The following is a 25,970-nucleotide window of genomic DNA, read 5'->3' as shown; positions in this document are numbered from 1 at the left end:
CTCTGTCCTGGGATGCCCTCTGGAACAGGTGGAGGAGGTGGGGGAGAGGAGGATGACAGCCAAGCTGTCCTCCATGACAGACAACGACTCCCACCCCCTCCAACACACACTCACTGTACCGAGGAGCTCCATCAGTGACAGGATGCTACATCTAAAGTGTGTGAAGGAGCGGTATCGCAGGTCTTTCCTTCCTGCAGCCATCAGACTTTACAACAGAAACTGCTCCAAGTAGGAGGTACAATAATCTGCATGACATTCTGTGCAATAACTGAACTGAACAATTTTTTGGGAAACAATCTGTGCAATAACCTGGGCAATAATCTGTGCAATATTTCAGTACATAAAAGCCTGAAATCTGTGCAATATTTCTCTGTTAACTGTGCAATATTTTAGGTTTGTAAATACTATTCCCGGTACACCCTTTTGTATATACTTTGTGTTAACTGCATGCACTTTGTATTTTAATATTCTATTCTGTTATTGATGCTGCTATGAAATTCGGAATTTCCCCTCGAGGGACGAATAAAGGAATATTGAATTGAATTGAATTGAATTGAATTGAATTGAACTGAATTGAATTGAACTGAATAAAACATATTTTGCACTTACTTTTCCTCTTCCCATAAAATGCGCTTGCACTGATGGACACCATTTTCCTTCATGAGAAAGAGAAAGGTACCAAAGCCCCACCCCTTCACATTTGGTATCATTGAAAAGCCCTAAATGTTCTCTGTAGATAGCAAAAGGAGTTAATTCAGTAGTATGCAGTGGGTGGGAGATATTCAGGTTTACAAATGTAGTAGGACAAATCTGAGCTACTGGTAGTCAGGAGGTTACTGGCATTTAGATATAACAGAGAAACACTTAACAGCAACTGATGACAGTTCAACAGCTGATGGCAAGCCTGCATTAACAATCAACAATCCAAAATGTTTTTTAATCAAACAGGACAATGTGGAATTGATGTTGATATTGATACATAAGGTGTATTTATAGCTTCAGTTTCCTGGTATCTTCCAAAATGTTAGTTTGTATGTTAATCTGACTAAGCACCTGTTTTCTTTTTCTTTTTTTAATTAGAAGGCTCTATTTACGACTTGCCGAAAACGGCATTCTTATCCCCGATATATGCTGCTCCCAATATATCAGCTGTCTCTTGTGGAGATAATTTGCATATATAAAATAACATCACTACAATGCTGGGAGTGGGCTGCTCTCTGATTCACTGTTCTGTGTGATAATGAGAGCTATTTGTTTGAGGAGAAAACTGGAGAGGACGAGGAGAGGAGAGGAGAGGAGAGGAGAGGAGAGAGAGGAGAGGAGAGGGGGGCAGAGGAGAGGAGGGGGGGCAGAGGAGAGGAGAGGAGAGGAGAGGAGAGGAGAGGAGAGGAGAGGAGAGGAGAGGAGAGGAGAGGAGGACTGGAGATGATAGAAGGAGAGGAGAGGTGAGGAGCAGGACAGTTGCTCTGATATTACAATCCATCACTAATGGCACTGTGGATGTTTTTGACCAAGGCCAGTATTAATGGAGCTCTGTGTGAAAAGGCTGAGTGAGGCCTTGTCACAGACCATCTGTATCTCCAATGAAGAATTCACTGGTCTTTCTCTGTCGAACACAGGAGGAAGAAAGAGGATGAGAAAGGGGGAAAATGGGTGAGATGATCATCTGTTGCTGCTTTCATTCAGCTGCTGCTTGGAAAAATGCTGTATCTGAAGCACACTCATCATTACTATGTATTTCATGACAGTGTGCAGCACAGCTGTAAGGGGAAGAAAAGTTTGCATGCATAGTTTTCATGAAGGAACACATGCTATGTATAGAAAAACATGTGTAGCCAGGTAGCCACCACAGTAATTGGTACATCACTGTGCTGTGCAGAGTACAAACTCTGTGACCTCGCTGGATGCTGTGCATGTCAACTCTCTGGTGCCACTGGATCTTTCTTCATCTTTGACTTATGCCTAAGTTTTTTTGTTTTGTTTTTTTCAAAATAGGATTATTATTCTGAATACTCAAAATCAAAGCTGATACTCAAATGATGGCCTAAAATAATAGTCATGCTTACAATGCCACAGGACATGGGTGTGGTCAGTATGAACAAATGAGGGCCAATCGCCACATTTATGAGGGCTGGACTACCTGACCTGTAATAGTCCACATTTGCCATGTGGTTTAAGTATTCAGTATGATTTACATTTACACAGATTCAATTGGTGTGCATCAGTACATCCTGTCACACTTCCCATTCTGCTGCTCTTGCTTTCTCTCAGAAACACTGTTTTCAGTCACCAATTACTTTTGTAATTCAACTATTGGATGGGTTGCAAGGACATTAGGTTCCTTCCATCTAGCATCATCATCAGTTCTTTTTTTTCATTTGCCCTTAACTTTGAATTTTATGTCCAAATACCTGCAAAACCAGTGGCATTCCCATCAGCCTCAGCTACTTTGTATTTGGTGCTAGTTAGCAAAGGTTAGCATGCTAAATTAAGATGGTGAACATGGTAAGCATTAATTAGTGCATGCTGGCACTGTCATTGTAAACATAAGTATTTAGTTTAAAGAGCTGCATATGATATTAACCGTGACTCCTGGTAAAACAGCGAACAGGCTAACCCCCAATGATCAAAGTAACAGACCTTTACTGGGATTAGTACTAAAACTGTCATCTCTTACACCATTTGTTACTGAAAAAAATAATCACATTACTGCAGTGTGTGACTAAAGCATGTGATGATGGCTAACACTGTTTACTGATGCTAAAAGCAAAGCACTGCCGGTGGTTTTCAGGAGGATAAGTTTTCATTTTTGAGGTAAAGACACATCATCCATGTCAAAGTAAAAGAAACAATCAGTTATCCAATCACATCTTGGGGGCAGAACTGTGGACAAGGCTTATAATTGATTTTAATCCCGTGTTGTGATTTGGTATGTAAAATTCATGTCAACTCAGAAAAACAACTCAGTTATTCAAAGCAAATTCACTGCTTTTTCAACAACTGCTTCTCATTTCATTACAACACAGTAAAAAGTACACATTAGAAGCAAATACACATAACAATGTATACTGTATTTCACTTTCTTTTTTTTTTAATTTAAGCATTATACAGTAATTCTATAGCACTGTCTGTTCCACCAATATTACCTTATTAACAACTAATAAAGTTAGAAGCATAGAAAATAAAAATTGTGATTTTTATGTGAAAAGCCTAGCAGAAAAGGAAGGGATATGAAGAACAATAAGTCCCTGGCCACCAACTGAGAATTTACATGTGTCCACATGTGGGCACAGTTTATGTAGTACTGTACATGCAAGTGAAAAACTGTAACATCATCCCAACAGCTGGAAATACTGTCACCATGTCTCTTCTCACACACTCCACAGTCCACAATACCTCTGTTCCACACAGACATACAGTGCCACATATGGCTTTCTTGGGTGTACATCTCACCAGGAAAGTGGCGATGGCCGTGCCAATGATAAAGCCCGCGATGACATCTGACCAGTGGTTCCGGTATTCAGCCACACGGTTCAGACCGGTGAGAAAAGCCAGACACATGAGCCCAAGAGACAGCACTGGCTTGGCCAAACGAGTACCTTTTGCCTGCACCGTGTAGGTCACATACATCTGCCAAGGAAGAAAGATGCAAGGATTAGATCACCTGAACTTTTGAATGTCTTGTACAATCACTAGTTCAATGGAAAACGCAGGACAGAGAATTGTCAATAATCTCTGCAGTTCCCCAAAACTCTGCAGAGCTATTTAGCCTTTTTAAAGGTCCAGTTTGCAAGATTTAGGGGGATATACTGGTGGAAATTTAATATAATTGTCATAGTTTTCACTGGATTATAATTACCTGAATATAAGAATAGTTGTGTTTTCGTTATCTTAGAATGAGCTATTACAGCTACAGACAGAGCAGGTCCTCTTCCTCAGTCTGCAACCTCACAGCTACATGCTACTAAATCCATCAGACTGAAGTTTTAAGATCACTGTTTTGGTTTTCCTGCAAACTCTCTATGCTCTCATCAAGCTAATTTCCAGTTGCAGCAGAGAACCAGACCTAAAAGAGAGGGAATACTCTCCCTGTGCATCAAGTGGAGAGACACACAGTACAAAAAGAACGGTAATATTGTCTGTGTCTGCTGGATATATGAATATGTGATATGTTAGATGCAGTGCTGTATGTTAACATTTTTGGCACATAGCACTGGCGCTGCAGAGGTTGAAAGTTTTGTAGCACAGGCCACATAATTGTGGCAAGAGTGTAAAATGTCTGTAACATCCCTAAAAGCCACCACAAGTAGTGCAGTTCATCACTTAAACAGGCATGTGAGTGGCAAAGCACATGAATTATACAGTGCATTTTATTTGGCCATAATGGCAAACTGCAGCAACATAACACCTCCTGCTACACCAAACATCCATATATCACGCTTCAAATGGGCATTAGGCTACAAATCTCAGTAAATCTATATCATCATTCATAAAATATTAATAACATTAAATTCATATTGATCATACGGAATAAATCTGTAAAATGTTTTTGTTCTCTTCTTACTGACTTACAGAAACAAACATGGGAAGCTGTGTAACAACTTTAACAGAATGCAACAGATTCAAGTTATTGGCCACAACTAGAGTTGTCATGAACTCAAGACACAGAAACGGGTGGACACAAATGCACGCCTCGGATAGGGTTCAGGCAAGAGACGAGTTTATTTCCAGTCAGAGGTCGGTACACAGGAGATCGAAACAACAGGCAGAGTCATCCAGGAGCAAGAGGCAAAGGCAAGGTATAAGGCAAAAAACAAGGTCGTGTACGAAACAGACTATGATAATAAACGCTGGAACGAGGACTGTGAAGTGCAACGACCTGGCGACGAGACTGTGAGACACACAGGGTAAAATACAAGAGGTAATCAGGGGAGATGGGAAAGAGGTGGGGAGAACAATCAGGAAGCAGGTGTGATGAGACAGGGGAAGGGCGTGCAGGAAGTGAACCTAAAACAGAAACACAAGATTAATGATAACAAAATAAAACAGGAAGGACAAGACATGAAATGTGCTCAAAATAATACAGAGACTAGACAGACATGACAAGAGTCTGTGAGCAGACATCTCTTAATAAAAAGACTCATTATTTAAGAGTCATCTCAGATCTTTCGTGGAGCCCCCTTGTGCCAGCAACACAACTAGAGTTGCTGTTCCTCATTGAAAGTTCGCCAAGAGAAATCTGTTTTCCACAAAGTGTTTTATCAATAAATCTTCCCTCTAATGTCGCTCCAAAAAAAAAAAGAAGAAGCTTGAATTCAAAAATTTGGTTCTCTTTCTCCTCATCCTCATTGTCATCTGCTCACAAATTTGCTGATTTGCTGACATCAACTTATACACTACACTATTATTCTTTTGCACATGCAAGACAGTTTAGGACCAGTTCACACTGGAATCTGATATTGGCCAAATTTAAAATAATACTGTGAACACACACACACACACACACACACACACACACACACACACACACACACACACACACACACACACACACACACACACACAAATTGATCTGAGCAATACATCTGAATTGAGCACAAAGACTTGTAGTGTGTTCATAGGCTTTCTTTCACTTGTGTGTTCTGCACAGTCCTGAGATGCCCTGCTGTGTTTTCAGCTTGTCCTGCTGGCCTCATGTGGCCAAACAAAATCTAATAATTCCCACATATAAAGTCTGAACTTTGTTCAGTAGCCTAAGTTAAACTATTAATAACGATAATGACAAATACAATTACTGTTTGCTTTTCTGTGTTTGACATATTTGTGTGTTACAATGAAGTTATATGAATATGATGCATCCTGCAAGTCATCATCATTCTCTACCTTCCACTACTGTATATCTGACACATCAGGTCTCACGTGCCTCTCGGGTGACTAGTGTATACAGTTAAACTTTGTGTGTTAAAATTCATGTTGAAATAGTGCTTACTGGTTCGACAGCTGATGGAAAAATGTGGAATGTTTTGCTCACAGAAGAGGTGTCAGTATGTAAATGACTGCAGAAAGTACAAACTGTCATATGATGCCAGGAAACTGAACTCATACTGCATGTCTCAAGATGTTTATGAGGATATAAACTTTTTCCACACTTAAAATGTTCTCCTGGCAGGAAAATGCTTAAAAAAAAAACATTATTTTAGTTTGACTTTCAAAAATATTCTAAAATTTCCTTCCTGTGCTCCTAATGTTTTATTAAAATCTCTGTGGTGAAATGCCACTAGACAGCTCTGTCTGTGTGTAAATATGAGCTGGTATGTTAAGACTCTCCTCAGGGCATCTTTCTATTTTCTCCTCTGTATTTAGAGAATTGCTGGCAGATCTGCCACTAGAACTACAGGATGGAAAAAAAAGAGCAGGGGGCGAAAAAATAAGGAGAATGAAGCAGATGGAGAGTTATTGAAAGAAAACAGGAGCAATGGCAGAAAAGAAAAAAGAAAGTAGAGCAAGAGGATGATACCCAGAAGGGGAAAGACATAACAAATAAGTGAGATGAGGTGAAGAAAAGGGTGACAAACACAGAGAGGTTTGGTTTTCAGTGTCCCTTTATTGAACCATTCAAGGTGACCTTAAAAAACAACAAAACCTGTCAACTTAAACACAGAAAACTGTTTCATTGACCAGAAACTTACAGCGAGCTCTCCATCCTCCCCCACAGAGCATAACTCCCCCATAAACCGCAGAGCAGCTTTCTCTTCCAGGCTGAGCTGAGGAAGCTCCTTGTGACCCTCCATGCTGCATGGTTCTGCCCCAAAGAGCTGAGCATAGCAATCCACTGCATGGCTCCTCATCTTGCCTGGGTTGGTGGTCACTCTGCCTCCTGGAAGCTTAAGGCAGGTCATGTGCTTCCTCTGTGCCACCAATCTCTCCAGACTGAAGAAGAAAGAGCTCGGGGCATCCATGTCTTTCAGCTGGAGGAAGCGAGACCTGACAAGAGTTCCCTTCATTCTCTCCCACAGGAAGTAGCTCAACTCCAAGCTCTTCTCCCGCAGCAGGTGACCTGCAGTGGGATCAGAGTCTCTGTGTAACCCCTCTTTAATATTCCTAATGCTGGATTCAAGTTCCTGAACTGCTGCTTTGATCTTAGCAATGGAATGAGAGGTGAACTGCTGGCAAAACACACAAGTTTTTGTCTTACAAACCTCCCTCCACAGTTTCAAAGAACTAAGGTCGCTTTCACACCAGAGCTGTTTGGTCCGCTTTAAACAGACCAGAGATCGTTTCCTCGGATAGTCCACTTCGTTTGGGCAGGTGTGAAAGCTCATCCGAACTCTGGTGTGGACCAAACAAGCGAACTCTGGTCCACCTGAAAACGTGGGTCTCGGTTCGCTTGCAGGTGAACCCTGGTTCAGTTCGTATGCAGTGTGAAAGCTCACCGGACCAAACACAGGACCAAATGTACGTAGTGACGCTGTACGCAGTGCACACGCAGTTATAGGTTTACTAAAATCAAATTAAAATCTATTCTGTGCTAAAATACAATGTATCTCATCTGTATTTATAATATAGCTTGATTCTGCATCTCTATTTACAGCTCATTTGTCCTTACGTGAATGTTTACTGTTGCGATGGCAACAAGTGACCGCTGACATTAGCAGTTGCTAGCTAGCTTAGCTCAATTGTCTGAACAACAATAACCCGTAAATTCACAATTTGGCATATTTAAACAAAATCAAATCAAATCACAACTACCAACAGTCACAGTCCTTAAACGCTCATATGTTGTCACATGTTAGATCGTCAAAGTTAGAAAAATAACAGAATCAATCCCTGACAAGCTACGATAGCATTATAAGAACAGTTGCGTTCTCTGTCATTTTCCGGGCTGGGAGGGAGGGATTTCCCCTCCTACTTTGTCCAATCGATGAGTGCCCCTTTCAACCACATGATGCTGCTCAGAAAGTTCGGTGCGCTTTAGAAATCACAGTGTGAAAGCAGAACCGAAACTTGTTATAAATGCAACAATGTTGCGACTTTCAGCTCCCCAATCGAACTGAGTCCATTTGGTCAGGTGTGCTTTTCTGATTTTCCACTGATGCCAAAAGCACTCCAAGCTCTCACAGAAAGTACTGTCTTACAGGAGTTATTGTTAAAATACCAATAGGACTTAACCCTATCACCCAGCAAAATGATCAAGTCTATACTAACCAAGTGGTGGTCAGTGAACCCAAAGGGACTGTGAACTTATCTGGAGCGGAGACTTTGGGAAATGTAGATCCTGTCTAGTCGCGCTGCACTCATCCTGTTATTACTGACCCTCACCCATGTGTATTGTCTGGATTTTTGATGTTTGACCTTCCATGTGTCTAACAGATCCAGGTGGGTGAGGATACTGTTAAGGCTCTGAGATGACTGTGAGTGGGGTCCCTCACTTGTCCTGTCCATAGTGAAGTCTACAGTGCATTTGAAATCCCCACCAACTGATCCCGATGGTAATTCCTGAGCTCATTTTTTAGCAGTGTAAAGAAATCTACCCTTTCTGCTCCTTGGTTTGGGGCATATATGTTAACAAAGCAGTACGAAGAGCTCTCTATTTCTGCCGTGACAATCAGCAGCTGGCCCTTCACTACTTCAGCGGAAGATAAAACAGTGGCATTTGCAGTTGCTCTCAACAGAATAGCTACACCTGCCCTAAAGTTCTTGCCATGGCTTAGAGCATATGAGCTTTCCCAGCATAAACCCCAATCTGTTATAGTATGTGTCTCTTACAAAAACAATATATCAATCCTTTTTTGAGTAATGATTTCAGTAATTAAATCTCTTTTATGCCTATCCCTCCCACCATTAATGCTCAAAGACCCTATTTTTATGCTCTGCATAGAGAGGTCAAAGAGATAGAGACAAGCTGAAACAAGCAGAAAACAGTAAAGAGAGGAAAACACCTTTACTCTTTTTTAGCAGTTTGACCTTCTGCTGCTTTTCTCAGAGTTGTACTGCGTTTTTTAAGTCAGAAGTGTTTCTTTTCACCCAAGAGGTCAAAACCGACCCACCTTTTCAGTGTGTCAACGAATGTGATGAACTTATCAGTGTCAGCAAAGTAGTCATTCACTGTAACAGACTTCTTGAATGTGTCATCCATTTATTTCCTCGAAACAATAGAGATCTACTTTCCTTTTAGATGTTTCACCAACAGATGCAGTCAGCCATACTCCTTGGGCTCTGTTTTCGTGTTTCGTATTTTTGTGGAGTGGGTTTGACACAGCCGAGTCAAATCGTCACCAATCACACCAACTCCTCGCCTCACCTTTAAAAACGCAGCTGGCGAGGCGCATGGCAAGTTTCCAGGATGACTGAGCCCACGCAGGAAAGTGTCCGACGCCCAAACTTCTCCCAGGAGGAGACTGACGTCACTAAATATGAGGTCCTTAGATAGTAAATCCTCGGCCTCCTCCTCCTCCTCCTCATCCTCCTCAAAGCAATGATGTACTCCATCTTTGTAGATAACGTTAAGCATTACTATGATAACATTTGTATTTGGAATGAAATGACGTGATGAAAACCACTGCCGTCTTGTTGAGGGTGTGATATATGGCGTCATCAACCACGTTTTCAGCGGATAGCCATTATCACCTAGCAGCCACCCATCCAGGGGGTGTCCCCCTGAAAGACTGTAGGGATGCTAGAATTTGCCAGGATGAACAAAAATACCAAGTGCGCCGTGCGCCTGCCTGCGCTGCACGAAAATGCCACTGCGCGGGGTGCGCAGCCTGCGCCACGCCGGCGGCGGAGTCAAAAATAGAGCCCAATGTCTTTCACAAGATGGCTGGCTACTAAGCACAGCCTGCCCTTCATTACTAATCACAGTGGGATCTCTGCCTACAGACCCTGTGGAAGCTGCTTCCTCAAAGTTTCCTGTAGACTGTGATTCACCTCAGTGCCTGCAGACTGTGAGCTGCTCAGGCTGGCTCCACTCCTCCCTTTCAACAGGCCTGTTCTCAGTCTTTGAACCAGTGGCACCAGCCCTCCATGGCTGCAATGCCGCCGCACTCACAGCCTCAGCAGTACGGGGTGCAGCACCAGCCGCACCAGCCAGGACATGCAAAGCATTTGTGTCTGGAGCTGGTGTACGCCGTGTAAGAGCCATCACCGTACTTCTGAAAAACACCTCTAGTGTTTGTGTAGGTGAGTCTAGGAACATAAATACCTGCTGCCTCAGAGACTGCATGTGCTTCAGTTTGGGATCCTTACATCCTAAACTCACTGTTTTAAAACCACTGGCAAATTTTCCAAACTTACAGAGCTCGTTCTCCAACAACTCATTTGGTATGAACGGCGATCCACATGGAGGGAACTGACGACGGGAAGACCTGCACAGAACTGTTCCTGATAAACACGCTGCTCTCTATCAGACGATAAACATGAAACTCGTGTTTCAAGAACACAACCACTGCTTAATTTATTCCTCATGCAAATGATAGTTAAGCATAACCTACCTGCTCACCGACAGCCAGCAGAACCTTCTCTACCGTAACATTACCATCCGGCGGGACTATCCGTACCCCCCTGCCAGATAGACGGGGGTGGCGTCTCATAGGACGCCATTCCTCCCAGAAACCCCCTAACTAAACCTCTGATCACTCGGCCAGCACAAAAAAATATTTTGAAAACTTGTGAAGACCACAGAGGAAAAAACCTGAGAAATAGGGATAGAAAATAATTTAAAACTCCTGCGACAAGGAGAGAGTTATTGGACAAAGAGAAGGGCAAAAGAGGGGAAAGAAGAGACAACAGCAGAGAAACCATGTGTCCTAAAAATTTAAATACTCCATAATTCTACTATTGTTCAACAGGAAATACATTTTGTGAAAAACTTAAGCTTAGTCTTTGCCATATGTGCCATATGTAAGATATGGCCAGCTGTCCAAAGTCACTCTGAACAAATGGGGGCAGCATATCCCCAGAGTGACAGCTAACTGCTGCTCATTATACTGTTAGCTAGATAGCTGACTGGCCCTCTTAGCTGACTTTTGGTATTTTCAGCACAGACAACAGACTCAGCAGCATCCCAGTGACCACAGCTGGATCAGGACCAAACACAGCCTCCAAAACTGACGGAGGCCAGTTTGATGACAGTGCTGAGGTAATTTACAGAGGCTCCAATCAGGACCACAAAGACACATGAGGCATGAAGCTGGAGAGGAGCTAGAGGAAGGTCGGGCATCAGTCACAAGGATTTCCATCAACTTTGGTGGATTTATTTCAACCAAACCAGAGGTGGTGATTGTTGAAACAGTGGAAAAGTGAGATGGAATTAATAATAATAATTATTATTATTACTATTATTATCGCACATACTGAATTTGGTTAATATTTTTATGTGCACAAGAAATCAAACTCAATTTTAAAGGTCCACAAGCTACAAAATGCGATATGGAAATCCCTACTCTTGCTGCTTGGGCCCCTGGGCTTGTGCCTAGTAGGCATGTTCCATAATCCATCCATGTGTGCACCCACCATCCATCTGACTACGTCTCTACTAATAAAGAACATTTAACAGAGAGAGTCAAGAGGAGAGTTAGAGCCTCCAGCATCAGCCTCCTCTCCTCCTCTTCCTCTTCCCCTCTGCTCTCCTAACCATATGGGCTTCAGATGAACTGCAGTAAATAATAAATCATTATCATAAGGCCTGCTCACTACTCTGACGAGATAGCACACTGTAAAAAGACTTGATTATTTATCTTTACATCAATGTCATTCGATAAGTTTGTTATTTCAGTCAAGTCATCTTCAGATTTGTCCAAGATTAAACGGTTCATGTAAATATATATGAATTCAGTTCCATTTAAACATTGCTATAGACAGTCAGGAAATACTTGACAGCATTCAGTGTATTTGGGCTAAAACTGTTCAGAAATGCTTTCCTACTTTGAATAGTTTGATGCTGGAGATGCATGATGTGTCTGTTCATTCATATTTTTCAGATATGTTGTATCATAAAAAATAAAACTATTGCTAACAATGACAAAAACTGCTCATGTTATTATTTCCACCTGTACTTTTCCTGCTATGATTAGTCAAAATGCTGTGGATGTTGCCACTATATGGACAATGTATTGCACCCAGAGGCTAACATAGAGGACACTTACGTTGTTTTTAATCACCACATTGTTCTGCCATATGCATACTATTTGAATTAAAATGATGAGATGTTTCATTGCACTCAGGTATGCTGTTATGGTAAAAATCATTATTTATTATTATTATTCTTGAGAGAAAAAAAATGTCATTCAGGGGTATTTTTTATGGTTGAATTGAAAAATAAGACTTGAGCTAGGCTCAGTCTGTCTGTGCTGCTGTGCTTCCTCGTTATTCCATCACACCCTCAATAACAGGAGAAATCGGTCCCAAATCTCTTTTGTGTTTGAAATTTCAAATAACTCTTTTTTTTTTCCTTTTTTGTTTGCAATCCCCAGCATGACTACATTTAATAGTGACATCATACAACCAGGGAATGTCAAATGCACTCATGTTCCGACCTTTTAAGACCTTTGACCAATTGTGTAACATTGTGGAGGATGGACGAGATGAGCCTTTGGTACTTTTAGCCAGAGCTGCAGCTCTGTCTGGCTGTTGAAATGCCACAAAACAGCCTGTAGCTCTGCAGGTGGAACAGATGCACCATAGAATAATTACAAACAATTATTTACAGCGTAAGTCATTTTTATATGAATAATTGTGTTTTGTCAGACTGGTGTAGACCTATGAGTCAGCATGACTGGACTGATTGTTCACCAGACACAAAGTGTACTCAAGATCCTTCTAGTAAGAGGGCTTTTCAACACAAGTGGATGTAGTAGATTTAGCAGTTACCCTCCACATTGGAGCTGCTTCCTGTACCATGCGATATGTGTATGTTAATATCCAATACGGCCTCATTTTAGTGCCATGGTATCAAACTTGGAGAAGATGGAGAAAGGAAGCAGAGAGAGAGAGAGAGAAATGTAGACCAGAGGAACCATGCCTATGTTTGGCGATAATCACTAATCTGTTGTGTGGAGGCAGCAGACAGCCTCTAAGGGCCTAATTGTATTTTTCATTAGAGTGTGCAATCTTCTCCAAGGCCAGATCAAATGTTTCCTTTTCTTTCACTGACATTCATTTATTCTTCATTTCTTTTCGTTATTCAAGACATAAATATCACGTTTTTCTACTGGCAGGGTACCAAAACAAGGAGAAATGTAGGTACAATCATAACTTCATGTGAGAATTAGACATTAAGACAGCACAAAATATGATAATAGTTATTCATGAGCATATCTTGCTGGAAGGAATCAGTTTCCTTAAGCAGTCCCCTGAGACAACTTCTGCAAGGCCTTAGCTCTTGGCTCTTTGTTCTTGTGCTTTTCTTCTGTTTCTGCTGTTTGACGCAAATATACTTTCTCATATGGGCTCTGTTCTCTGTTCATGAATGAATGGGCAGAGTGCAGATCCCAGTGAAGTGCAACCTGTCCTGTGCATTGTAAATTCATGATTCTGAACTTGGTTAAGAAGTGAAGTGAAATCAATCATGTTTTCGATACTTACATACTGCACTGTAAGAATCTGCACCACAACAACATATAACACACAATAACCATCTGCAGGTAAATGCTACCATAGTACCATAAATAAAATAAAAGTAAAATCAAAAATGTGTTCTAGTTTTTTGCATGTTGTTTTTCATTATTTGGTTATGAAGCTATTCTTAAAATTCTGTTCAGTTACAGTTTGCCTGTGGGGACACCACTATAAAAGGTAACCTGAACAAACTCTATGACATCATGTTGCTCATCACAGCTACATGTTTGTTGAGAGTAACATAATTAAAAATGCATAGCTCTAGGCGACACTTGGCTATAGACTTGTTAAAAGAAGACGATGCATGCTGTTGTTGCCCTGGTTACCTGGTGTTACCTGACATCAGGACAGCATTCCTAAGAGTGGACAGAAGAGAATAATTAATCAAACCGACACGTTTGATGAACATCATATTTTAAAAATACTGCCCAAATAAACATGGTCCCTCTTTCTCAGAACTAGCCATCTTAGCACATCTGCTTGTACTTTCAAATCACTACTTCTTTACTTTTAAGGTTACACTGTCTTGGCATTGTAACTAGCCAATCTGAAACCCATCAGATTGACCCTACTGCCATTCATAGACTTGCTGAGAAATTTGTGTCTGCTATAACCACCATCGATTAGCCCTGCTGTCTTAACAAGTTCACTGACAACTTCAGTCTTATACTGCCGGACAAATTCAATTCAGTCGCCCCCTGTCCACTAGAAAAACTGGACCAAAAGTATTCCCCTGGTAAAACTGGGACACCCACATGAACAGAAAGTGAGAACAACCAAACAAGAAACTTGTACCATTGTACCAAGTTGTACCATTAAATAGACTGCTGGAATATAAACATGTTCTTTGTGCTACTTTAACGCCTCATTTCTCCAGCCTGATGCAAAACAATAAAAATAACTCTCACACATTTCTTTTTATCACTGTCACTAAACTCATGTATAAACTGACCAGTATATGTAACTCCTCCCTTGCTGCAACTGATTTCATAATTCTTCACTCCTAAAACTGATGAAATCAGAAAAATAATATTATCCTCTCTTGCATTTCCCACCCTCTCATAAACTCGACCACTCAAGATAATCAATCAATCAATCAATCAATCAATCAATCAATCAATCAATCAATCAATCAATCAATCAATCAATCAGACTTTATTTCCAACTCCGGCCCCCAACACAAACAATCTCCACACACCACCCTGATCCAATGTTATAAATACCGATTGAATAAAACAGGAAATGAGGAAACTATCATAACTTTCCATGAATCTGCAGTGAAGAAAGTTTCAAAACTCCATGAGAAAGCAGTGGCTCAGCAACTCGTTGATCACCTGTCATCCAACAACCTGTATAAACCTCACTGATCCAGGTTCAGCACCAAATTCACTTTCACAAAAGTGACAAGTGATTTACTGCTTACCTCAGACTCTGGCTCAGGTTCGCAATTGGTGCTCCTCAACCCCAACACAGCTTTCGATACATTTGATCAGCATGTGTTATTACATTGCCAAGAAATTTACATTAGTCTCACTAACACTACTCTCTCCTTGTTTAGATCATACTTATCAGGCAGATCTCAAAACACATCTTTTTGCATCAACCTTGAGTACTAAACGACAGCTATCCAACTTATACACAGTTTATGTGCACATGGTTATGTTGATGTAGAGTGTTATACACACTGCTAATGTAGATTGCTTAGATTTTTGTGTGTTTTTCTAATCTTGCTTATTGCTGATTTTTCACAGGCTTTTGAGATATGCTTTGTGATACTGGGCTGTAATAAATTTTGACTTGGCTTAAATTGATGTCAGCAGTAATTACAACTACTAGTATTATTGTTGCTTCTGCAACACGTTTTACTAGCTTTAGTTCAGCAAGTGATGATGTCGTTGACAGTATCAACAATCATTTTTTCTAGCAGATGAGTTGAAGAAGAATTCTGCACTTTGTTGCTGGAAATGTTTCTGTTTTTTTAGTGTGTGTCCACATAATGTGAGTTGACAAGCAGCGGTTGCTTTACATGTATGGATATATTGCACACTACTGGTTTTGTATTCTTTTATTTTTGATTGGTTTTCATCAATCCATTTATTGAAGCAGAGTGTGCTGATGGAGGTTACATTTGTGTTTGGTTATGTTGTCAGTGTGTATCTATGGCCTGTACCCAGTTTTGAAAGGAGCCACTGCCCCTCAACATATCATGTGTCTGTTCTGCAGTCATGATTCATGTTACTTTGACAACTGTTATTAGGTTGGACTGGTTGTACTGTGGTACATGTGTGCGGATATGCCTGCCCTTCACCAGGTCAAGGGGATTTCTCCCTGTGAGTCGTTTTGGCTTGTATGAGCTGTCATATACTATCAATTTTATACTTAGATGCACAGGAAACCAGCTAGTTGACCTTTTAAACACACACACACACGCATACATGCAGACAGTCGTGTATACATAACTTAAGGGGACATTACATAGACTTACATTAATTTCCTGGAGCCTTACCCTATCCATAACCAAAACCAGAACTTGCCTTACCTTAACCCTTACCCAAACCTAACCCTAACCAGACACACATACACGCACAATCACACACAGAGCACATAAACGTATAGTGTATTTTGTTTCTCATTTGGGCCTATTTGACCTGAAACCACTTAGGTCAGCTTGATTTGTCTTAACAGCCTTTGCAAGCATTTCATAGCTGGGTGTATGCTCTAATCTATACTTCCCATTTAATGTCAGACATTAGCAGCTGTTGGCATGCTCACTATATCAGGAGCTTGTCAGCTAAATGGATAGTGTGACATGAAAAACTCAACCTGGGGAGATGAGGCTGAGCTGCTCATCTTCTCAGTGCTCTTTCAGGCATCAATCTTTCTGTCTTGCCAAGTTCAAATGATGTCCTGCAGTATTATTGAGGGAGTGCTGTTCAGACAGAGACACACAGACAGTGCTTTGGAGCAAGCGTTTGCGTATGAAAGTCAAGGTAACTATATTAAATACAGCTACATGCAGGAGAAGAGGTTTTGAACTATTTAACAGCTAGTTCAGGTACCCCCTTTTTATTCAAAAACATATTCTACTTCTTGGTAATAGTCTACAGCATTGCAAAATTGTACATTTCTAACTATGGCAAGTATGGTAGGTCAAATGAATCAGAGCAGAGATCTGCAATGCAGTGGACAATTTGGTTCATAATGGTTTTCTTTGTCTTTGTCATTTTTTATGTGAAGCACTTTGTGAATGTAATCTGTTTGTTGTAAAGCACTTTGACCTGACTAATTATTATTATTATTATTATTATTATTATTATTATTATTATTATTATTATTATTATTATTATTATTATTATTATTATTATATTCACACCCAAATCAGTGTTTGAGATAATTAGATAATTAAACTGGACTTGTTTCAAACCTGTGTAATGGCTTGGTGTTGTGATTTCATGCTTCTGAATGACACTGGTGCATAATATGTTTTCATAACTAATAGGAATGAGCCATACAAATAAAATGAATAAAATAATAAGGTTGTTAAGAAAGTTCCACTGTCATGCAGGGACAGATTTTGGTACAAATGATTCACACTTGCTTGCAGTTTAAACTGACACAACCTTACGGTGTCGATTCAGGCCAAAACATTACACTGAGTAAGTCTATGTCTCGACATTACTAATACATTACCATTTGAATGGGGGTAATTAAGGCCTCATTTTGATAAATCCTCTGGTTCAGCAGATGCTGGGTGGCTGTGTTTGGCCCTGCCATTGCTGTAATAACCGAGACAATGAGAGTTTGAAGAGGAGTAATCATTATCTCCTTTGAGCTGCTCGGTTTGTGCCCTTGTGCTATCCTTTTTAAGACTGTGTGTGCGCAAACTGCATGTATGTCCTAAATGCCAAGCAGTGCGCGCACACACGCACACACGCACACACACACACACACACACACACACACACAAAATGGCCTTTGCTAAATGACCTAGATAACAGATGCAATCTGCTCTCCCCATCATGCAAGGAGTCACTGATGGTCCAAAGCCATGCATCCATTGCTCATGGGCACTCCGGCAGACGTTGGCTCTCTGACACAGAAAATCAAAGCTATCAAAAATCTGCCCGAATCACAGCCTTACTGGAAATGTTTGATTTGTGTGTTGTGCTTCAAGGACAAATCCATAGTGAATCACACAGTAACTCTGTGCCTGCAGGGTTTAAACTTCGAAGCGCGTTGGAATGCTAAACAAATGGTGATTTATTTTTGCTGTTATTCTTGTGAGGACATTCACATTCAAATTGAACTAGAAAAAGAAACTAATGCAACAACACTTCAAAAAATGTCATTTAAGTTGTCAGTCAGACGTTTAAGTCAAAGAGCCGGTCATTTATATTAGATGGATATACAATTGGATTGCCAGAGAAAGCCCTGCTTGTTGAGGAGCTCTCATAGAATCTGAACAGCATCAAAGATTCTGCTCAGAGAACAAGACTTAATTTTGTATATCATGTTTTCCTCCGTAACCAACAGAAAACTGAAAATAAAAAAAGAAACTGAAAACAATTATAAGCATGTGATTCCTTTTGGTGATGACAGCTTCAGTGTCTGCTGCATGATTGACAATCTCACTGTTACAACATGGCACAACATAAGGTATGGTCATTGTTGTATTTAGTGTGTCGCTCCCAAGCAATTCTGAAGCTCAGGCGCAATGCAGCTTTCTGCTGCAGTCTGCAAGAAAACTGCTAATGATCAGTAAGTGATGCCACCACTATACTATATCATGTACCAATCCTTGGGCTCATGCCTACAACACCTTACTTGATGGACAATTGGAAGAGGGTGAGAATGGGGAAGAATTGAAACTGAAATTGAATTGGAATTGAAACAAACAAACAAAAACCTACCATAAATAAAAAGGAGCCATCTATATCAGTCATGCTAACATGGTACTCACCAAAGCAATTGTAACTGCTTACATGCAATCAGATGATCGGACAGGTTGGAAGCAAGTGTTTACAGATTATCTAAACCACTACATTTCAAAGTCAAAGTGAAAGTAAGCCAATCTGAAATATTACTAATAATCCCTTATTGTGCAGACACTGTAAGCACAACTACAGGAAGTACAGATTAAAGATGAGGCACAAAGTGTTTACAAACTGTTAAAGATGTTTACAATGGACAGCCTGGGTCATACTTTTAATTTCCACCTTTGTTTTCTTCCAGATAAATTTGCCTTGAATAATTAATAGAGATTATCATGATGGACATTATGGGCTCTATATCCAACTCCGCCGCCGGCACGGCGCAGGCTGTGCACCCCGTGCAGTGGTATTTTCGTGTAGCGCAGGCAGGCGCACGGCGCACTTGGTATTTTGGTAAACTGAGGCGTGCAGAGGTGTTGCGGTGCAGTAGGGGGAGGTGTCGGCATAATCAGCCAGCGGATTTGGATTTTTGTTCCATTTCGGTCCACGCTGGTGGCGGAAAAGTGCGCTGAGAGTTTGCCATAACGGCGATGATAATGGCTATCCACTGAAAACGTGGTTGATGACGCCATATATCACACCACGATTCAATGCAACTATGAGTCAGCACATACAGTCAGACCTAAATTTATATATTTTGATCAGTATCTCATCTGGTCACTCACCCTGACCGAATGTACACAGGTGAAACAGGGATGCGAACTAATTGGTTAACGTCGCTGTGCCAACCAGAAACAGCCGTGGCATCCTACAGAGCATATATACTGCATCTATCTCAGAGCACTCGAGAGACAAAGAGAGACAGACACATGAAAAAACGTAAGTGATGATCGTTGTCCGCTGTTACCCACGTCATTTCATTCCAAATACAAATGCAATCATAGTAATGCTTAACGTTATCTGCAACGATGGAGTACATCATTGCTTTGAGGAGGATGAGGAGGAGGAGGAGGCCGAGGATTTACTATCTAAGGACCTCATATTTAGACATGAGTGATGTCAGTCTCCCCCTGGAAGAAGTTTGGGTGTCGGACACTTTCCTGTGCGGGCTCAGTCATCCTCGAAACTTGCCATGCGCCTCGCCAGCAGCGTTTTTAAAGGTGAGGTGAGGAGCTGCTGTGATCGGTGAAGATTTGGCTCGGCTGTGTCAAACCCACTCCACGCCTTCTCCCCTCCCTCTTTCCAAGTTGCGCAGCTGGGTGGGACTGAAATGAGAAGGGGGAGGTGATGGCCACGCCTGCACTGCGCCGGCGGCGGAATCGAAAATAGAGCCCAAAGTCTCAGAGCTGAACCTCCAGCTCTAGCCAGCTTCTCAGCTCTCTGCTTTCAAATGTGAAATTATTTGAAGCGAAATTAAAGCTGTGGCAAGTGCAACTGGAAAGGGATAACACAAAGCCTGTTATGACATCTGAATATGCTGGAAGAGAGAAGGAGAAGAAGAAGAAGAATAGAGCTCCAGCAGTGAGCAATGCTGCTTGAACCTTTAACAAAGCTATGCAAATGTCCTGCCTAAAACTGTGAACAGCAGCAGAGCTTCAGTAAATATAAATAATGGGAAATTCTAATTTTAAAAAAAGTGAACTCAATTTTTTTGGAAATTTCATTTACAAATCATCATGAATAACAGCATTTTTCATTTGACCCACAGTATATGTGACCCGCCATGAGGAAAAAACCAGCAGCAAGTCAGCCCGGCACAAGTTGTGTAAACAAAGAAAAATCCTTTTTTTTTTTTAAATTAGTGATTTTCGTTTTATTTGCAGAATAGGTAAGTTGAAATCATGAAGAAGCCACTCCATGTTTCAAATAACAGTATTGGGGGCCTTAAAACCATAAGCTTTGTATTTGAATTTGGGTTGTTTTAGAGGAAATTGTCAGTCCTAGTTGGGGGTGTGGCGATTCAACTGTAAATTAGCATACTGGCTTTCTTTGGCTATTCACATGCTTCTGTTCTTTTTTGGCCAATCAGCTGCACGTTAAAAGGGAACCACATGGCTACTTATGCAGCTTTTGGTTGAAGTGATTTTATGTTTTCGTCACATTTGTCTGTCCCAGTGTGCACATACAGCCGTGGGACTTTTTTTGACATCGGCAACACAGCTATCTGCAAATTAAACCCAGCACACGCCGACGACCTGTTTTGACACCGACCCCCACTACTGCAGAGCACCTGCAGAGGAAGTGCTGCAGGTGGTGCGAGAGGAGGCGGAAGCAGTGAAAGTGCAGGGGTATCCGGGCCAGGCTAGCGCCGAATCCACACAAGCCGGCTATACCATCTATCGTACTCGCTAATGTACGCTCCTTGGACAACAAACTGGACTATATACACCTTCTGAGATCGACCCAGCAGACCGTGAGAGAGTGCTGTATTTACGTTTTTACGGAAACATGGCTCAATAACAGCATACTGTACTCCGCCATCCAGCTGGACCGGCTAACATGCCACCGAGCAGACAGAGCCCTCATTGAAGGAGGTTAGACCCGTGGCGGTGGGGTCTGTGTTTATATCAGGGATGCTTGGTGTCAAGATGCTGTGGTGATTTGTAGACACTGTTCAGCCCTCGTGGAGTTTATGATCATCAAGTGCTGGCCTCTGTTAATGTCCTGTACATATAGCAGCATTGACAATAAAGTTGACTTGACTTGACCCATTCAGCTCATTCAGCAACAGACTGATCCATCTCACTGCACCACAGAATGACAGAATTTATTTTATTTTAATTTAATATTAGAAATAAGTATCTACATTTGCTCCTTCTAACTCTAAGTATATTACCTTTCTTGCTTTTCATATTTATTCAGGGGCTTTTTGTAACAAAAGAATTTCCATTTCCATTTGATAACCATTGTTCAACTACTACAATAGTTTCTGTCCTGCGGGCCAACAGATACCAGATGTCACTGATAGATAGACCAGTAGGGGGTTGGACTTATATAAATGAGATGCAATGAGCAGCACTGTGTTACCTGGCTCCCCTGGTAGGTGAGAATCTTTCAGGCTGGATTTCTCACTAAACTAGTTTGAGGAGTGCCGACATTCAAATGGCCACATTTTCTTCAAATATTTCCGGATTTCCATGTTAGACATCGTTGGAAAGCTTAGAAACTACACTTTCAGAATCTGTAAATAACTCAAAATGCCCCCCAGGAGACTTGTTGCTGGTTTTCTTGTGGCTGGTCACATATATACAATGAGAGCAGGACATGGAGGAGCAGAGTAACTCACAGCCAGGTAGAGTGCAGCATACACACTGAGTGCAGCCTCCTTGGATGGGAAGGTCTTGCGAGCACGCAGGATATCATCCTGGTTTCCTGTGCAGGCCTCCTGGTGGCTGATGTAGCGCAGGGCCTGCTGGCAGCCCAGTGCAGTGTAGTTTGGTTTACAGACAGTCAGGAAATAGGGTGCCAGGTTCCCTGTTACTACCTGGCCTGCATTGACAAAGATGTCAACAGTGAAGAGGCCAAAGGTGTAGACTCCTGCGAAGAAAAAAGAGGGTATTAAGAGGAAGCACACACAAACAGGTGGAGCTACTATTGGCAGCAACATTGACTAGTCTCTCTACCAGCCATCTTGGCTGCCGATATCATAAACCTCATCACCGTTTAACATGGAAAAGTTTCAGTTCCACTGAGAACCGTCAGCTTCCACACAAACTAATACCATATAAACCTGAAATATAGTGAGATTATAGTGAGAACCAGGACTGGATCCAGGACTAGATGACAAAGTATCCTTATCGAATGGAGTGAGAACTGGTGGAACAACATGGTCTTCTACAGAGTGTGGCATTATGGGTCGTCTGTAGCCTTAATGTTGCTAGGCTAGGAAATGTTTTCAAGTCTGTTTATCAAGCCCTCATGATCAGTCATCTTGCGCACTCAATTAGTTTTGTTAGCCTGGTTTAACCTCTAAGAGTTTCTGACCACTCGTAGAAAATGTTTTGGAGGAATTGAAACATCTTCCAGCATCTTAAAAACAATTCTGAGGTCTGATTAAAATCACTACAATAAAAATACCGTTCAAATGTAAACAGCAGCAACAAAAACACTGGTGAACTCTGCTTTCAAGCAAACAATCTATTTTTTCATCAGTTTGGAAATCATGTGTCTGAGAAACATGACATCTGTTTCGGGGTTGCACAAGGGAGCTGCCTTGGTCCATTACTGTTCTCATGATACATGTTGCCACTGGGTGATGTTATTAGAGAACACAGTGAGTGTTTCCAGATGGCACACAACTGTACATCTGTGCTGAACCAAATGATGCTGCAGCTATGGACTCACCAACTGTCCCTTGGCAATAAATAAATGGATGAACAGTAATTGTTTGAACAAAACTGAAACCCTACTAATTGGCTCAAAAACAAAGAGACAAATGATATTTAATAACCTGGGGAAATTAACTCCCTGGATTACATCTGAGGTTACAAATCTTGGAATCATCCTAGACTCAGATCTAAGATTCACGTCCAACATCAGCAGGATGGTGAAAAAATGTTTTCATCTTAAAAACATAGCTAAAGTACAGCCAAACAAAAAAGATGCTGAAAAACTAATTCATGCATTTATTTCAAGACAGCTTGATTACTGTAACACATTATTTACTGTCCTTCCAAAAGAAAAACACTGAGAGACTTCAGCTGCTGGTTTCTTGGAGGTTCCCAGCAACAGAAAGAAATCCAGGGTGGCAACCTGTGTCAAATTCACCCCAAAGCTCTGGAACAAACTACCTACAGATATCAGGGAAGCAGCTTGCTGAAAATTTTCAAAAGAAAGTTAAAAACGTATCTCTTCACTTCAGCATTTAACTAGCTATGACTTCCTGATGCAGGTCTGAATTTCTTTTAAAATGTTGTCCTGTGTTCTGTCCATGCAGAGACTGGTTAGCCTTACTCATTTTTCATCCATTTTTTCATTCCACAACTTTGCCAGTAAACATTAAATGTATTGTCTCAGACTAGCAAATTATCACATTCTGTCCCATCTGTTTTGAACCAGGCTTGTATTAAGGTCCTTTCAGATAGCAAGGCTTTAAAGTCAATGCTCCATATTTTGAATCAATGGCAGCAAAGGTGTAACTCCATAACAGAGACTGGTGTGGAAAAGCTGTGCACATTCATGAGAGTGGCAGACATCATCTCTCTCTTGCTACTGCCACCAATCTGTCATGTTTATATGAGATTTAAACATGACATGGTATAAGACTGAAGGCAGGCTCAGCAACCACTCACTGTCTGACATATCTTGTATAGACTGCATGTGTATGCATCCCAGTACCTCTACATATAACCAAAAAGAGTACGTAGGATAATCACATTACATCCACATAAGGATTACCACACTATGACCAGTGTAATTGGTAGAGCACACATCACTGTGGTATTATTGACCATTATCTCTGGTTTGAACTTATTATATTTTGTTTTATTCAGTCTCATCTTGCAAAGTTAGATGATAGTAATTAACAATAATGCTATACATAAAACATCTGAGTCAGTCCTCTGTCTGTAGTTTGGCTGTCTCCACTTTCCCTTATCTCTTAAAAAGGGCACCATGGATAGGACATAAATCATTCAACTAACTTGTATTTTCAGTGTGAATGATTCCCTCTAAAACCAGACAACGCCTATTTATCCCACACCAGAGACCTGCTGCTCCTCACACTGTGTGACACTGCATAAAACAGCTCCGCTGTCTGCAGATACCAGGAACACAATCCCCTGCTGTTCACCAATTCCAATCACACACACAAAGTGTAACAGTCATCCAGGTGCCACTGTCCATTCATACTCTCTTTCTCTCATACGCTCTTAACCTAACCAGCCAGGCTTTACGTCTCAGTGATTGAGGGGATTTAACAGAAATAATTGCTTTCCTCCTACGAGAGCCTGGCCCTCTGTCACACTAAATTACCAAACAGGCGCTTACTCAGACAACTCTCTCTCACACACCCTGAGAGAGGTGTTCACTACACCACACACACACATACACACACTTCCAGGATGCATTATTTGCTAGGGTAACAATGGCAGCTTTTCAAATCACTGTCAAGTGTTTGTGCTTCTGCAAACTAATTCAAATTTAGCAGGATGACAACCATGAAAATGGGTGAGGCCTCGCGGCTGTTGACCAAGGCACATCTTTCGTCTTCTTTCACAAGAAGACGAAAGATGTTTTAAATGTCACTGTCTAACTCATTTCCTTTCTTTTTTCATCATCAGCCACACAGAGCAGCCACGTGAGGCTCCAGATGCTGGTCCATTTCTTAACAAGCATCAAATAGGTTTTGTCAAGCATTGTGTGACTCACTCGCTGAGCACTCGCCACACAACGTATCAGTCTGTCCCACTTTCTCCAACACGAACATGGAAATGCGGGTGCACTGTGTTTTATGGACGACTTAAGCTTACAAGCTAACCCCCCTCCTTCATCTTGCCTGGCTTTGGGAACACAGTGAGGGACAACCAAAATTGCTTATTAGGGCATAAATTTAATTCAGTTTGCATGCTTCAAACAATGCCATGATCTGCTGCCAAGCCACTGTGTTGCATGTGTTGCATGCTCTAGAGTCTAAGTATGCATGGCTATTCGATATATGTGATCATCCTGTCTTTCTGTATGTGTGTGTGTGTGTGTGTGTGTGTGTGTGTGTGTGTGTGTGTTTTGGAGGGTGAGTCGGGTTGAAGCAATGCACCTATTCTTTGATCTGGTGCCAGCGTCCCCACAATGCTGCAGTGTGATGTGCAACCCAGTCAGTCTCAAAGTTATCACACTTTCCCAGACTCCCTGTGTGCTCACAAACACTTAAACACAGTCAAAGTCATAGCTAGAGACCTCACAACACTGGGCTAGTTGTGAATATGAAAATGTCACAGAACTAGACAGTGTTAAAGCATGCAGTCATATATCAGTGAAATGTGTTCACCTAAGAACAAAATCAGTTTGTATAAACAGGCAGTGAGGCTGTTTCATAGGATTTTCATTAAGACAGAAACAATCAGATGAGCTGCTTTACAAGTTTATTTTCAGTGTGGAGAATGGCTGGATACCAGCATTTGAGATCATGGTACATTTTCTGGGGATTCTTGCCAAAGCCCTCTCCCTTTTCCCAGGAAGAAGACCAGCAGGAAGTTAGTATTTTTAGCGTGTTTGAGTGTCTTTGTTCACCTGTGTGTTGGTGTCCAACTCTCACTGACGTTTGTGTCTATCTGTATTTCATCTTGCCAGGCAAAATAAATACACTCCAAAGTCTTAGATTCAATGTCATGACAGACAATAACATCACATTTGAAAAATCTACAGTGTGACTGTGTTGATGACACGAAGGAAACAGCGTCCCATTTATAACAAAAGTTTCTGCATGTA

General features: G+C 41.3%; 1 protein-coding gene across 6 annotated transcripts in view; it reads right to left on the bottom strand.

Moving 5' to 3' along the window:
• The window catches only part of plppr5b (phospholipid phosphatase related 5b), a 156,269-nt gene that overhangs the window by 15,202 nt on the left and 115,097 nt on the right, over positions 1 to 25,970 (bottom strand). For all 6 annotated transcript variants that reach the window (XM_070986378.1, XM_070986379.1, XM_070986377.1 and 3 more), the window contains 2 exons: positions 21,832 to 22,082; positions 3,454 to 3,630 (listed from right to left, as the gene is read on the bottom strand). In XM_070986378.1, coding sequence (XP_070842479.1) covers positions 3,454 to 3,630; positions 21,832 to 22,082 — 428 coding nt within the window. The remainder of the gene's footprint in view (positions 1 to 3,453; positions 3,631 to 21,831; positions 22,083 to 25,970) is intronic.

The sequence above is a fragment of the Chaetodon trifascialis genome, chromosome 18, assembly GCF_039877785.1.
Source record: "Chaetodon trifascialis isolate fChaTrf1 chromosome 18, fChaTrf1.hap1, whole genome shotgun sequence".
Taxonomy (NCBI): domain Eukaryota; kingdom Metazoa; phylum Chordata; class Actinopteri; order Chaetodontiformes; family Chaetodontidae; genus Chaetodon; species Chaetodon trifascialis.
Note: the sequence above shows the minus strand (reverse complement) of the source record. Positions and strands in the feature narration are given on the sequence as shown.